Raw genomic sequence first — 13,791 nt, 5'->3', positions numbered from 1 at the left:
TACCTGCCACTATTGAAAGTGAACCTGCTTGTGAAGTATTGTTCAAGGGACTGTATCATTATCAACTGTAACAAAGTTGGACTGTTTTTCCACCAAGTAAAGCAACGTTTAATTCACCAACTGTGTACTCATTTACTACTCCTACAAATCGGTGTGCCACCGTTATAGGCACTGGCGTCACGAATCTTAAAGGGACCTTGCCTCAGGCACTATACCCTGCAGGTCTGGCGTGCTGCATAAATTGGCGTCACGAACAGGATACGATCATTCCTGCGCCATTGCGGATACAAAAACTGTGTGCCATTATTTGCCTTAAAGTGACCAAGCCCTAATTGCTTTATTGAAAATCGCTGGGCCAAAGAACTGTAATAATTTGCGGTGTGAAACTGTGCTTTTTATGGACTGTTTTGCTGTTGTAAAGCCACCGCTTGCTGTCAGTGAATAGACAGCGTTTTGCTTAAGATGACCGCTTAGCTTGCTTGGATTTATTGCTGCGTCATCTTCATACTTTGTTTGGCGGGAAAAATTGGCGCCTTCTGCTGAAAAGTGCGGGAAAGGCTATATGTCCGCGCCACCGCCCTGTCTGGACATTTGCATGTCTGCAATGATGGACTCCGCCTCCCCCATACTGGAGTACCTGGGGGGCAGCCTCCCAGAGCAATGGGAGGATCTGTCTTTAATTATTGGTGCCGCCCTGTCGCTCTCCAGAGAAGGATCGAGCATGTTGAAGAGTGAGGACTGCTCTGTTATTGTGTCGGCACCCATTGGATTACAAATGGATCCTAATACCATGGAGCAAGAGGACGCTCCACCGGCCTACTCTCCGGGACCGGAAAGACCCGCCTGCCCGCCACCGAGGACGCAACCGGAGAACTACTATGGCTCCTGGAGAGACTTTTTCCAACCCTCATTTAAATGGTCGACGCTGATGGCAGAGATACGGGAGGCCGCCATAAAGAAAACGACCAAGACTAAAATCTATTACGAGGAACTCGCAAAGACCGTTCATGAGTGCCACACTGACACCCAACCCCGCCTGGAAAGGAGAAAGGGGTTGGTTGTGGCCTTTGACAAGAACCGTGGCTACGGTTTTATCCAGGACTATACCACCGGCAGAGATTTGTACGTAAATCGGAGGTCCGTCAAGCGGAGTTACCTTTCAGAGTACATGCATAACCTCCGTGAGGGAGAGGAAGTGGAGTTCACCCCTGCCGAGGGCCTGCGAGGCCCATATGCCACTGCCGTGACCCGTCCCAGGAAAGAACCGGAGGACTGGGAAGCTGATTAGGACTACACTGGCTGCGAGCATGAACCAGCGCGCTCTCCAGAACCGGCCCATCATGCATTTCAAGAGCGGGGCTCTTTCATTGGCCCGAACGTATTCTGGCAACCAATGGTAGTGGAGAAGTGGGTGAGCCCATATCCGTCCCCTGAGCTGCCTCGCCGGGAGAAAACTATTAAAGAGCTAGAGAACCTGGAGCGATTCCACGTGACCCTGGACAACATCCGAAAGGGTAAAAGAGCGGACGCCTTACCTGAACCTGCAGCGGCTGTGCAGGATGCGCCCTCTATTGTACAAGTGCCGGCGGCGACATCGGAGGACAGCGATCCCGAACCAGATCGTCCGTCTGGAGGAAAAGCTGCGGGAACTACGCCGAATTGCTACCGCCAGAATCCGGACGCCACCTAGAAAGGAAGAGGTTCGACTCCAATACTCGGACATCGCTGGGTCAGAGGTAAGGGTACCTGTCCCTACCAGCCGGCCACCTACTGCGACTGCAGCTGCACTGAGGCCCCCAAGGAGGCCCTCTGACACTATATCCCGCTGTGCAGAATCAGTTGTCACGGAACCCACCGGACCGCTTGCGGCAGCGGTACCCAGGCCAGCGCAGCAGCCCACAATTGTCATGCCTGCATCGGTGCGGTCAGCAACCGTGATCACCCCTAGGCCTATGGGGCCAATACCTATTAGGGGTCCCTTTATGCTGCAGCTGCCCCCCAATACTGTGTTGTGGGCACATCCGCCTGTTGACTCTCACTACAGGCCCAATCTACAAATGGAGCCAGGGAGCACCACTGTGATGCAAAGTGGATATGACATGCCCCTGTGAATTGGCCTGCTAGGCCATTGATTTATTTGATTTCTTTCATCAAGGGACCTTATTGCTGAGGATTTAACCCTTCCAGGACAGGAGTCCTTTGTTTTGGTCCTTTGTTGCTGCTGCCAGTTACCCACGGCTCAGTGGTATGGTCGCCCACTGAAATACCAATTGCAGCAAAGCCATATTTGTTTACAGGACCTCCTGCCTGCTTCTTCAATATTTGAGCCAAGTTGTGCCTAATTTTTATGTTGCACCTTTAACCCTTTTTAACCCCCTTTTCAGGTTGATTAAGGGTATTGCAGCACTTATTTTTATATATGCCATTGGAATAATGTGGGCTATTTTTTATGTGCTGTCATTTTATTGTGCAACCTAAGTCCAAGGAAATGCGCCCAGGGATAGACTCAAATGCACATGAGCCTCTGAGATCTTGCTACTTAAAAGAAATGTGCCCAGAGATGGACTCCATTGTATGTGAGCCTCTGTGATCTCGTACTTCTGCCCTTGCTGTCTTTGAAATCCTTGCTGTGAATAAGAAAGGAACCTGGGTACGGACTCATGTTTTGTTCTTTGAGCCTCCAAGAACTTTTAATTGTTTTACATTTTTCTACTGTTCTATTATGGACAATTTGCACTTAAAGTATTATATGGACTATCCCGGTATTATTGATACGCTGCACCAGGTCTGCGCCCCTGTTCCCTTACATTATCCTGAGAGAAGAGAACAACGCCCCTTTTCACCGTACTTGCTCCTAAGCCAGTGGAACTGCCTGATGTATACATATAATGTATTTTGCAAATGTAGATGTATTTTCCTGCTTTGCATTATTTTCTCTTTTTCAGGTGCAGTATCCAGCTGGGCAGGGCCCCTTCATGTTGCGCCGAGGACGAGCAACGTCATAGCGTGGGGGTATGTAGTGTCCCACTAGGTAGGCGTGGGCACTACACAAGGATCAATTGGGTGACGTGTTACTCCTACTCACAAGGGACAGAAATATTATATTTAACTATGCATTTAATGTATTTTTCTATGTATTTTTACATGCAATGTTTTCCCCTGTGACATGCATAGCAGGCCTATTAGGGTGTAGTTAGGCATCCTAGACGTTAGAGGGAGATAGGGAGCCCCTAGTATAAATGTCCAGGCCCAGACAGGGAAGAGTTAGATCATAGTCAGGAGTCTGTGGAGACAAAAGTGAGAAGGCACCAGCCAGAGATATGCTGAGGGCCTCCTCCTGACATGCAGCTTGATAGCCCTGGCTGCTAGCTACAACCAGGAGGCTAGTGAAGAACTCTAGCCTGCCTGTAGATCAAGTGAGCCTTAGTTAGCTCAGAAGATTATCCCAGTAGAAGAGATGTACCTCCTGGGAGCAACCTGCAGCATCCCTCACAGTAAGGACAATACAGCAAGTACAGATAAGTACCCTGATGGACAGAAGTACTATAAAGTAAAGAGCAAGGGTCAATACTGGAGGAAGGATTTATATACCAAGGATTAAAGCCAGCAATTAGGCATCCGGGCCTTGGGATCCAGCCAGCTAGAATAGCTGAAGGGGATAGAGCAGCATTGCACTGCAAAGCATTAACTGTTTGCCCTCCAAGTATCTTGCATGATTAATACCTGCCACTATTGAAAGTCAACCTGCTTGTGAAGTATTGTTCAAGGGACTGCATTATTATCATTATCAACTGTAACTGCCTGTACAAAGTTGGACTGTTTTTCCACCAAGTAAAGCAACGTTTAATTCACCAACTGTGTACTCATTTACTACTCCTACAAATTGGTGTGCCACCGTTACAGGCACTGGCGTCACGAATCTTAAAGGGACCTTACCTCAGGCACTCTAAACACCTGCAACATCCAGGGCACCTCACACACCATCAGGCCAGGTCTCTACAACCAGAGGAACTTGTGTCTACCTCTCCATTCACTGCCGCATGCCTGCCCAGGGATCTCCTTCAAATAGTGAGTAACCCTCGATTGCCCATACCGTGACCTCACTGTCGCTATACCCTGCAGGTCTGGCGTGCTGCATAGAGGAAGTTAAAACAAGGCACTTATTGTGATTGTCCATATTGCTTCCTTTGCTGGCTGGATTCATTTTTCCATCACATTATACACTGCTCGTATCCGTGGTTACAGACCACCCTGTAATCCAGCAGTGATGGCTGTGCTTGCACACTATAGGAAAATGCAATGCCCTCTCTAGTGGCTGGGACCACGGGAGTACGCATAGACAGCCCCCATCCCGGCCTCCTCATATCTGCGCTGCAGCGTGGCCATGACCCCTGGATACAAGCAGTGTATAATGTGATGGAAAAATTTATCAAGACAGCAAAGGAAGCAATATGGACAATCACAATACATTAGTAAGTGCCTTGTATTAACTTTCGCTACATGATAAATGCCATTTGCTAAAGTGACACATCCCCTTTAAATGATAAATTAAATTATTTTATTTTGAATTTTGGCATGAAATTTTTACACATGGGTGGTAAATAAAATGTCAAAAGGTTATTTTCAATTTTAGCTTTCCCATTTTCATTTAATTTTCGGCTGCCATCACCTCCCATAATCACAGGACCCCGCTTGTATTCAGCAAGCTCTTTAGAACAAGCACATACTCGCGTTAGGTGCGGAGCCGTCATGGATCTGCACAGACGGATCCGTTAAGATAATACAAACGTCTGCATCCGTTCAGAACGGATCCGTTTGTATTATGTTTAACATAGCCAAGACGGATCCATCTTTAACACCATTGAAAGTCAATGGAGGACGGATCCGTTTTCTATTGTGCCAGATTGTGTCATAGAAAACAGATCCGTCCCGATTGACTTACATTGTGTGTCAGAACGGATCCGTTTGGCTCAGTTTTGTCAGACGGACACCAAAACGTCCGCCTCCAAAGCGGAATGGAGACGGAACGGAGGCAAACTGATGCATTCTGAGCGGATCCTTTTCCATACAGAATGCATTAGGGCAAAACTGATCCGTTTTGGACCGCTTGTGAGAGTCCTGAACGGATCTCACAAACGGAAGCCAAAACGTCAGTGTGAAAGTAGCCTCAGTTGGTAAAACTGGGGTGTCTAAGTCCCGCCCTGGGAATGCTCCAAGCCCACCCACCTATGGGCGGGGATTACATTAGCACTGCTCATTTTCGGTCCGGGACAGCATGAATCTGCCAAGACTGTCTCTGAAAATCAGGGACAGTTGGCAAATGTCTATAAAGGCAGAATGCATGGCTAGGGGCTTTATACACCTGAATTCAAAGAATAAAGGGGTTTTCTGAGACTTTAGAACTGATGACCTATCCTATGGATAGGTCATCGGTATTTGATCGGTGGGGGGCAACACCCGGGACCCCTGCTGATCAGCTGTTTGAAAAGTCAGCTGCGTCGGCAGTAGTGCCACAGCCTTTTCTCAGCTTTCCCAAGGCCAGTGACAACACGTTCACAGATCACATGGCCTAGGAGCAGCTCAGGCCATAAAAATGAATGGGGCAGATCTGCAATACCAAGCACAGCCACTATACAATGCATGGCGCTGTGCTTGGTAAGCTGAGAGAAGGCAGTGGTGCTCACAGGTACGCCAAAGCAGCTGATCAGCGGGAGTCCCAGGTGTTGGACCCCCACTGATCAAGGGGTTGCTAACCAGAATTTTTCTTTTTTCTGGACAATTTATCCCAAAATCACAAACAGCCAACATTTTTTACGAACATATTGGAAAACCATAACGAGTGTTCAAAATTATAAGTAACAAATGTCTAAAGTTCAATATACTGATAGGAACTCATTACCAGCATTTACTGTGAGCTGTAAAATGATTATTACCACCGAAATATTCTGGGCAAGCACCACCAGCCTCAAAAAAATCATGGACACATCTATTTTTTTTTTTTCAAGGACACAGGAATAAAGTTGTCTTTTTTTATGAACTGTCCAGAAATTTCTGGACGGTTGGCAACCCTGCTGATCAGATACATACCTCCCAACCATTCCGGATCCTGCAGGACAGGCCCGAATTTCAGTGGCTGTCCCGCAGTACTGGGCATTTTACTATCAGGGGGCACTTTACTGGGCATTTTACTATCAGGGGGCACTTTACTGGGCATTTTACTATCAGGGGGCACTTTACTGGGCATTTTACTATCAGGGGGCACTTTACTGGAAAAAAATACAATGCAGCAGCACTTCAAACTGCAAACCAAATAAAGTACAAAATCAGTATTCTGATGCTACTGCTACGCTTATTAAGTAAATTTGAGATTCTTGGCAAATAAATTTTGTACAAAATTATTTGGGCCCGTCTGCCACACGTCAAGGGGATCTCTGTAAGACAGGAACTTAACACTAAACTCTACCTGTTATGTGCCATGACGGCTACCATACAATTTATGGAGTGTAGGTTCCACATGCATGCTGGGCCCACCTTAATTTTTGGTGCCAAAATGGCCTCCATTAAATCCAGGGAATGCAGGTACCAACATGCATGCCGGGCCCACTCCATACCTCTTCTGGTGCCAGAAAGCCCCCAAAGAATGCAATGGGAGTCCACCCTATACCTCTCCTGGTGCCAAAAGGCTTCCAGTGAGTGAGGGAGAGCAGGATAAGGCTACTTTAACACTCGCAATTAGTGCGGATCCGTCATGGATCTGCACAGACGGATCCGTTCAGATAATACAAACGTCTGCATCCGTTCAGAATGGATCCGTTTGTATTATCTTTAACATAGCCAAGACGGATCCTTCTTGAACACCATTGAAAGTCAATGGGGGACGGATCCGTTTTCTATTGTGCCAGATTGTGTCATAGAAAATGTCCCCAATGACTTACATTGTGTGTCAGGACGGATCAGTTTGGCTCAGTTTCATCAGACGGACACCAAAACGCTGCAAGCAGCGCTTAGGTGTCCGTCTCCAAAGCGGAATGAACTGATGCATTCTGAGCAGATCCTTTACCATTCAGAATGCATTAGGGCAAAACTGATCCGTTTTGGACTGTCTGTGAGAGCCCTGAACGGATCTCACAAACGGAAACCAAAACGTCAGTGTGAAAGTAGCCTAAGCTTTATATTTACACTAATTAAAATCAGCCTATGGGGCAGACAGGCTGGTCAGGAGTGCGCGACTGAAGTACAAACTGCAAAGAAAAAGGGGGTCAGTCAGCACATCCCAATGCGCAGGGGCGCGCTGTCATGGCTAGAAAAAACAAAGAATAAAAGACAATGCAACAGCACTGCAAACCAAATAAAGTACAAAAATGTATTCTAATGCTACGCTTGTTTAGTACATTTCAGATTCTTGGCAAATACATTTTACTGGCCATATTACTGTCATGGGGCACATATCTGGGCATAACTACCATGAGGGGGCACATATCTGGGCATAACTACTGTGAGTGGGCATCTCTCTCTCTCTATTATATCTCATACATATATACCTAGTCTTCCTCAGGAACCCTATTACAGGACTTTATGGGACTTTCTTAGTCCAGGAATTTGCAAATAAAAATCCCTACCAAATTCAGCATTTTTTCTTCTTTTTTTTCTTCAAACAACTTTATTGGCAGCGCCGCGAACAAACACTCTGAGAGTTTGTGTGTCATAGACATGCGCGCTGTACGTAAGTGACGCCGTACGTACGTCTTGACGGGGTCGAAGGGAAAAGGAGCAGTATCTGGGCCTTTCGTTCAACATGAAGGAGATGTCAAAATAGGTAGATTGTAGAGAGCGCGATGCGATAAGGATCAGGCCGCGGGTAAGTGTCCGGCTGAGGTGGTGAGTCAGACACGGGGCGATGTAAGGACCGGACCGCTCATGTACTGGATGGAATATAACGCAGTGGAAATATGGAGTTGTTTACAGAGACCAATCAGATCTCTGCTTTCATGTTTCTGGGGGCACGTTGGGAGATGTAAGAACTGCTCTGATTGGCGTTTGTGCTTCTGTAGTTTTTACCCTGCAGCCTCCTGGGCTGTGGATGTGCTGCTGTCTGTATGGCCCAGCTTCCTGCTGGCGCAGGTCTCCCACACACCCCTCAGACAGTCCAGATCTAAGGTCTGTCCTCACTGCACCTGCTGGACAGTTGGGTCCAGGCTATGGTTCCCTGTCAGCCAGGGGAGACAGGAAGTCTGGAGGAAGTCATGCCCTGCACATGACCCAGTGGGTGCCGTGCCCCCTGCCACGTACTGTGTACTGACGTGCATGTCATATATGACCGTGGCAGCCAGTGACAGCAGTGACATCCGCGTGGACAGCGCATCTTCACTGCAGACACCGACTGGCTGCTGTGGTCATCGTTCCGGAATTGTGCTGCCACACTTTTTTGTTGTTGTTGTAGTGAAGGCTATGGTAAAACGCACACTGCCTTCTTTTCAACCAGCTGATCGGCGGGAGTGCCGGGTGTCAGACCCCACACTATCTGATATTGATCATCAGTATTAGGCTACTTTCACACTCGCGTTTGGTGCGGATCCGTCATGGATCTGCACAGATAATACAAACGTCTGCATCCGTTCAGAACGGATCCGTTTGTATTACCTGTAACATAGCCAAGACGGATCCGTCTTGAACACCATTGAAAGTCAATGGGATACGGATCCATTTTCTATTGTGCCAGAGAAAACAGATCCGTCCCCATTGACTTACATTGTGTGCCAGGACGGATCCGTTTGGCTCAGTTTCATCAGACGGACACAGAAAACGCTGCAAGCAGCATTTGGTGTCCGTCTCCAAAGCGGATTTGTGACGTAACGGAGGCAAACTGATGCATTCTGAGCGGATTCTTATCCATTCAGAATGCATTAGGGCAAAACTGATCCGTTTTGGAGCGCTTGTGAGAGCCCTGAACGGATCTCACAAACGGAACGCCAAATCGCCTTTGTTAAAGTAGCCTTAGAAAAGTTGACAGCCCCTTTAAGGGTGTGTTCACACGTAGCAGATAATATTTTTCATCTGGATTTGCCACCATATTACAGTAGTAGCTAATTTTGTTAGATTTTAACAGATCTCATCCACACACTGGGGGGGGGGGGGGAAGGAATGTGTGTTTAAAGGGTTCTGCAGTTTGTTTTAACCGATGACCTATCCTCTGGATAGATCATCAGCATCTGACCGGCGGGGGTCCGACACCCGGGACCCCCGCTGATCAGCTATTTGAGAAGGCAGCGGCACTCTTCTCACTGTTTACCGCAGGCCCAGTGACGTCACGACTAGTACCGCTGGCCTGGGCGGGGCTAAGCTCTGTTCACTTGAATGTAGCTTAGCCCGCCCAGGTCAGTTGATACAAGTCGTGACGTCACTGGGCCAGCGGTAAACAGTGAGAAGAGTGCCGCTGCCTTCTCAAATAGCTGATCAGCGGGGGTCCCGGGTGTCATCAGTTAAAACAAACTGTAGAACCCCTTTAACCTGACCTTCCTCGTGGATTTTAAATCCACAGCATGTCCTTTCTTTCTTTCTATTTTTTATTTTTTTTTGTAGTGCACTGCAGTGAAATTCACAAAAATATCTACAACGAACATCTGCATGCAATACATATAGAATTTGCGGCACAGCATTGTGACTTCCATTATAAATATGAGCAGAGCCGGAGTAAGATTATTCACAACTGCCTTATAATCTATATTTCTTGCAATCTTATAATCTATATAATATATATAATTTTTTTGTTTCTTTTTTGCAGGTTCTCCTGTGTGGACTATTCATCGTACCTTGGTGTGGGATATTCTTTTAAACAATGGAGCTCCCGAATTACAGCAGACAGCTCCTACAACAGGTTTACACCTTGTGCAAAGAGCAGCAGTTTTGCGATTGCACCATATTTGTTGGCTCCCTACACTTCCGAGCTCACAAGCTTGTTCTTTCTGCTGCCAGTATGCTCTTTAAGTCCCTACTAGAAACGACAGAAACCATCTCCATAGATGCTTCTGTCGTCTCTCCCGATGAGTTCTCGCTGCTCCTAGAGATTATGTATTCAGGAAAATTACCACCAGGGAAGCACAACTTGACCAAAATTATCTCTGTGGCCGACAGCCTTCAGATGTTTGATGTGGCTGTCAGCTGTAAGAACCTCCTCACCGAACTGATGAATCACTCCACCCAGAGCCAGAAAAAAGAAGTCTCCATCCAGCCATTAACCATCGTGAAGCCCATTGTCCCCAGGAGTAATGTCGTGAGCGAAACCTTCGCTATTGAGAAGATGCTGTCTCCCATGAGTACGGAAGGTTCCTCTGTCCTCCCTGTTCCTGAGCAACTACAAGTGAGCAAAACTCTAAGCCCCACTTTACTGGCCAAGAAGTTGGACACTAATGGCAATCTCCAGATGGCAAACCTGACTTTGCCTGATGGGTCTACAGAATGCAAGGGCGTTGAATGGATTGAGGAAAATGGGACAGGATCTGCTAGTGCAGATAGCGCTTTATCCCCAGCACTGCCAGATCCTGCCCCGGTATTGGAGGAATCAGATAAAGGTTCAAGTCCTCCAGAAACTACCACCACGACATGCGTACTCCCAGTAGATGAGATCTGTCAGCAGCAGCTGTCATCAGAACAAGGGGATGCTGATAAAGAAATGGATTCTGACTCCGTAGCAGCAATTACTGAAGCCGCATCCTGCACCCCAGAACAAGATGGTAATGCAGCTGTAGCAGAGGAGACTGCCGCGCCTGCTGCCAAGAAAAGAAGACTTGATGATGCAGGTAATTTTAGGTCTCGTTTATCGCTTTATTACATATTTATGGTCTATTCACATGGGGCAGTCATAGTGCAAGGGGAATTTTTTATCATCCAAGACTAACTGACCATCAGTTCAGGGGGAAATCTTTCCAAATGTGGGCAGGGAAAGGGCTGTTTTTTAAAGGGATTGTTTCATCAGGACGTCCCCTGAACCCCCCCCCCCCCACACTGGGTGAAGTTATAGATGGCTGTACTGTAGTATTGCATGTCGGCCAATCAAATGATTGATTGTCCATGTAATATTTGTTAGGTGCCCTGTGAAGTGGTTAATCGAAGGAGTCTTTAACATGGGTGTCCGCTCTATGATACTCTTATAACTTTTATTGACATGTCTTCATTTATTGAGTAGTTTTAGGTTTATGTGGTCTGAGGTCAACATTAACTGCTTTTCACTAATAACAAAATTAGGGATCGACCGATATTGATTTTTTAGGACAGATACCGATAATTTGTGAACTTTCAGGCCGATAGCCGATAATTTATACCGATATTCTGTGAATGTCATTTTAAAAAAAAATAAAATTCCTACACACATCTGCTGAAGATGAATATTTTTATTGTTAATGTGTAGTGTTTTTTTTTTTTTTGTAAATCTTTCTTTTTTATTTATACTTAATATTTTGGTGTTTATTTTTTACTAACTTTTAACCCCCTTAGTGACTAGAACCCTTGTCCTATTCACCCTGATAGATCTCTATCAGGGTGAATAGGATCTCACACTGTCCCTGCTGCTCTGTGCACACAGCAGCATGGAGCTGAACATAGCAGCCAGGGCTTCAATAGCGTCCTGGCTGCCATGGTAACTGATCGGAGCCCCAGGATTACACTGCTGGGGCTCCGATCGGAGGAGCAAGGGACCCTGTGGCCACTGCCACCAATGATTAAAACGGCGGGGGCTTGGGTGGGGGGCGCACTGCGCCACCAATGTTTTTAATGTGGGGGTGGGGGGCGCACTGCGCCACCAATGATTAATACTGGGGGGGCTTGGGGGGCCACACTGCGCCACCAATGAACATAAATCTCTCATTTGTTCATATACAGGAGGCGGGAGCTGGCTGCAGAATCACATAGCCGGCTCCCGACCTCTATGAGCGGTAGCTGCGATCCACGGCACCTAAGGGGTTAACTACCGCGGATCGCAGCTACCGCTCATAGAGGTCGGGAGCCGGCTATGTGATTCTGCAGCCAGCTCCCGCCTCCTGTTCAATTTGAATGAATGAGTAAGTCAACATCATTGGTGGCGCAGTGACCACAGCCCCTCCCCTCCTCTTGTCTTCTCTCCTCTCATTGGCGGCAGCGGCAGCAGCATCACAGGGGGAGGGAGACACTGCTTCCTTCTCCCCTGTGCTGCTGAGGGAACACAGAGCGCTGAGCAGCGCGATCTGTGTTCCCCATACATTATCGTAATATCGGCAAAATAGATGCCGATAACCGATTAAAATCCTGAATATCGCCTGATAAAATCGGTAAAACCGATAATCGGTCGATCCCTAAACAAAATCATTAAAAGTTAGTCGATAATTTATAGGCACCCAAAATGGTGTAATTAAAGGGGTTATTAGAGGCTAGAAATGGCCCTCCATACGCCCGGGTCCCTCACACTGATTCTACTTACCTGTCTCCCTGTCCCGCTCCTGGTCCCCGCCCGGCTGCTGCTGCTTCTCCCCGTGCCCCGATGAAAATATCCGGTGTCGGGAGAGAGCAGCCAATGGCAGGAGGTGATGGGGACCAGGCTCCCTAGCATCATTGGTGACGCTTGGGAGGCTCGTCCCCATCACCTCCTGCCAATGGCTGCTCTCCCCTGACACTGGATGTTTTCATCCGGGCACGGAGAGAAGCAGCGGTGGGCGTGCGGGGACCAGGACTGTGACAGGGAGCCAGGTGAGTAGAAAGTGTGAGGGACCCAGGCGTATGGGGGGCCATTTCTAGCCTCCGATAACCACTTTAAAAAAAAAACTGTCTGTTCCACAAAATGCAAGCCGCATACAGCTACATCGACAGAAAAATAAAAACCTTATTACCAGGGAAAAAAAATATATGACACCAAGCGTCTGATTTAGTACCCTGTTGGCTAAAAAGTCTCCTTTAAAACGAAGGCCTTGTTCACATCTCTGTTAAGGAAATCCGGCTGTCGTCCAGGCGAAGAGACGTTGCCAGCCAAAACCCGGCATTTATGCCGGAAAGAGTCATGATCACTGCTGAACCTTATTACAGTCAATAGGCATCCGGGGGTGAAGTAGAGAATCCGGCAACACCAGGTCCTGCGAGATGCGGCAGGCTGCTGTATGCTGGAACAACCTGCTGGTTGATCTCCATAACAGAGATGTGAACATAGCCAAAGAGGAGTATTTTTACTGGAAAAAAATGTAGTGTGACCTCTGCACTTTGTATGCACATGCCCCTTTATGCAGTTTTGTGTTAAAGTTATACAGAAGTTATACTGCAGAAGGTTATAGTTCTATATAGGCAATATAGTTATATATAGGCAAGCAAAGCGGGAAACTAGGCAAGCAAAGCAGGAAAGAGAGTTGGATGTTATTGTCCATCTTGGGACAAATGATCTGGCTTGCAATGAGGTTTCAAAGGTGAAAGAAGCTTTTCACACACTTGGAAAGGATATACGGGAGGTTGCATCAACTGTTTCATTCTCTGCAGTTTTGCCTGTGCATAACCTTCAGCATGACAGGAAGATGCGCATTAAGGAATTCAATGTATGGCTTGGTGAATGGTGTCTGAACCAAGGGTTTGGCTTTGTGTCTCATGTTAGCTCTCGTTGGAATAGAAAAGAAAGGTACAAGAAAGATGGATTGCATCTTTCTCTCAAGGGAACAAATGTCCTCAGTAAACAGTTCCAAGTATTTGCTAAGGAGCATTTAAACTAGGAAAGGGGGGCAAAAGAGTGATAATCCAGCAGTCCAACTGCCCCCTGGAACAACGCCAGAAGATGCCAGTAGCACA

At 47.2% G+C, this 13,791-nt stretch overlaps 1 protein-coding gene across 4 annotated transcripts in view; it reads left to right on the top strand.

Moving 5' to 3' along the window:
• Positions 1-7,742: 7,742 nt before the first annotated feature.
• ZBTB40 (zinc finger and BTB domain containing 40) overlaps positions 7,743-13,791 on the top strand; it is an 80,233-nt gene continuing 74,184 nt past the window's right edge. For 2 of the 4 annotated variants that reach the window (XM_040428577.1, XM_040428552.1), the window contains exons 1-2: positions 7,743-7,858; positions 9,782-10,796. In XM_040428577.1, coding sequence (XP_040284511.1) covers positions 9,836-10,796 — 961 coding nt within the window. In that variant the 5' untranslated portion in view covers positions 7,743-7,858; positions 9,782-9,835. Of the gene's footprint in view, positions 7,879-9,781; positions 10,797-13,791 lie in introns of all 4 variants that reach the window. The other 2 variants (XM_040428570.1, XM_040428561.1) reach the window with 2 other exon arrangements.

This window comes from Bufo bufo, chromosome 1 (assembly GCF_905171765.1).
Source record: "Bufo bufo chromosome 1, aBufBuf1.1, whole genome shotgun sequence".
NCBI classification, from domain to species: Eukaryota; Metazoa; Chordata; class Amphibia; order Anura; family Bufonidae; genus Bufo; species Bufo bufo.
This window is presented reverse-complemented; position numbering and strand designations above follow the sequence as displayed.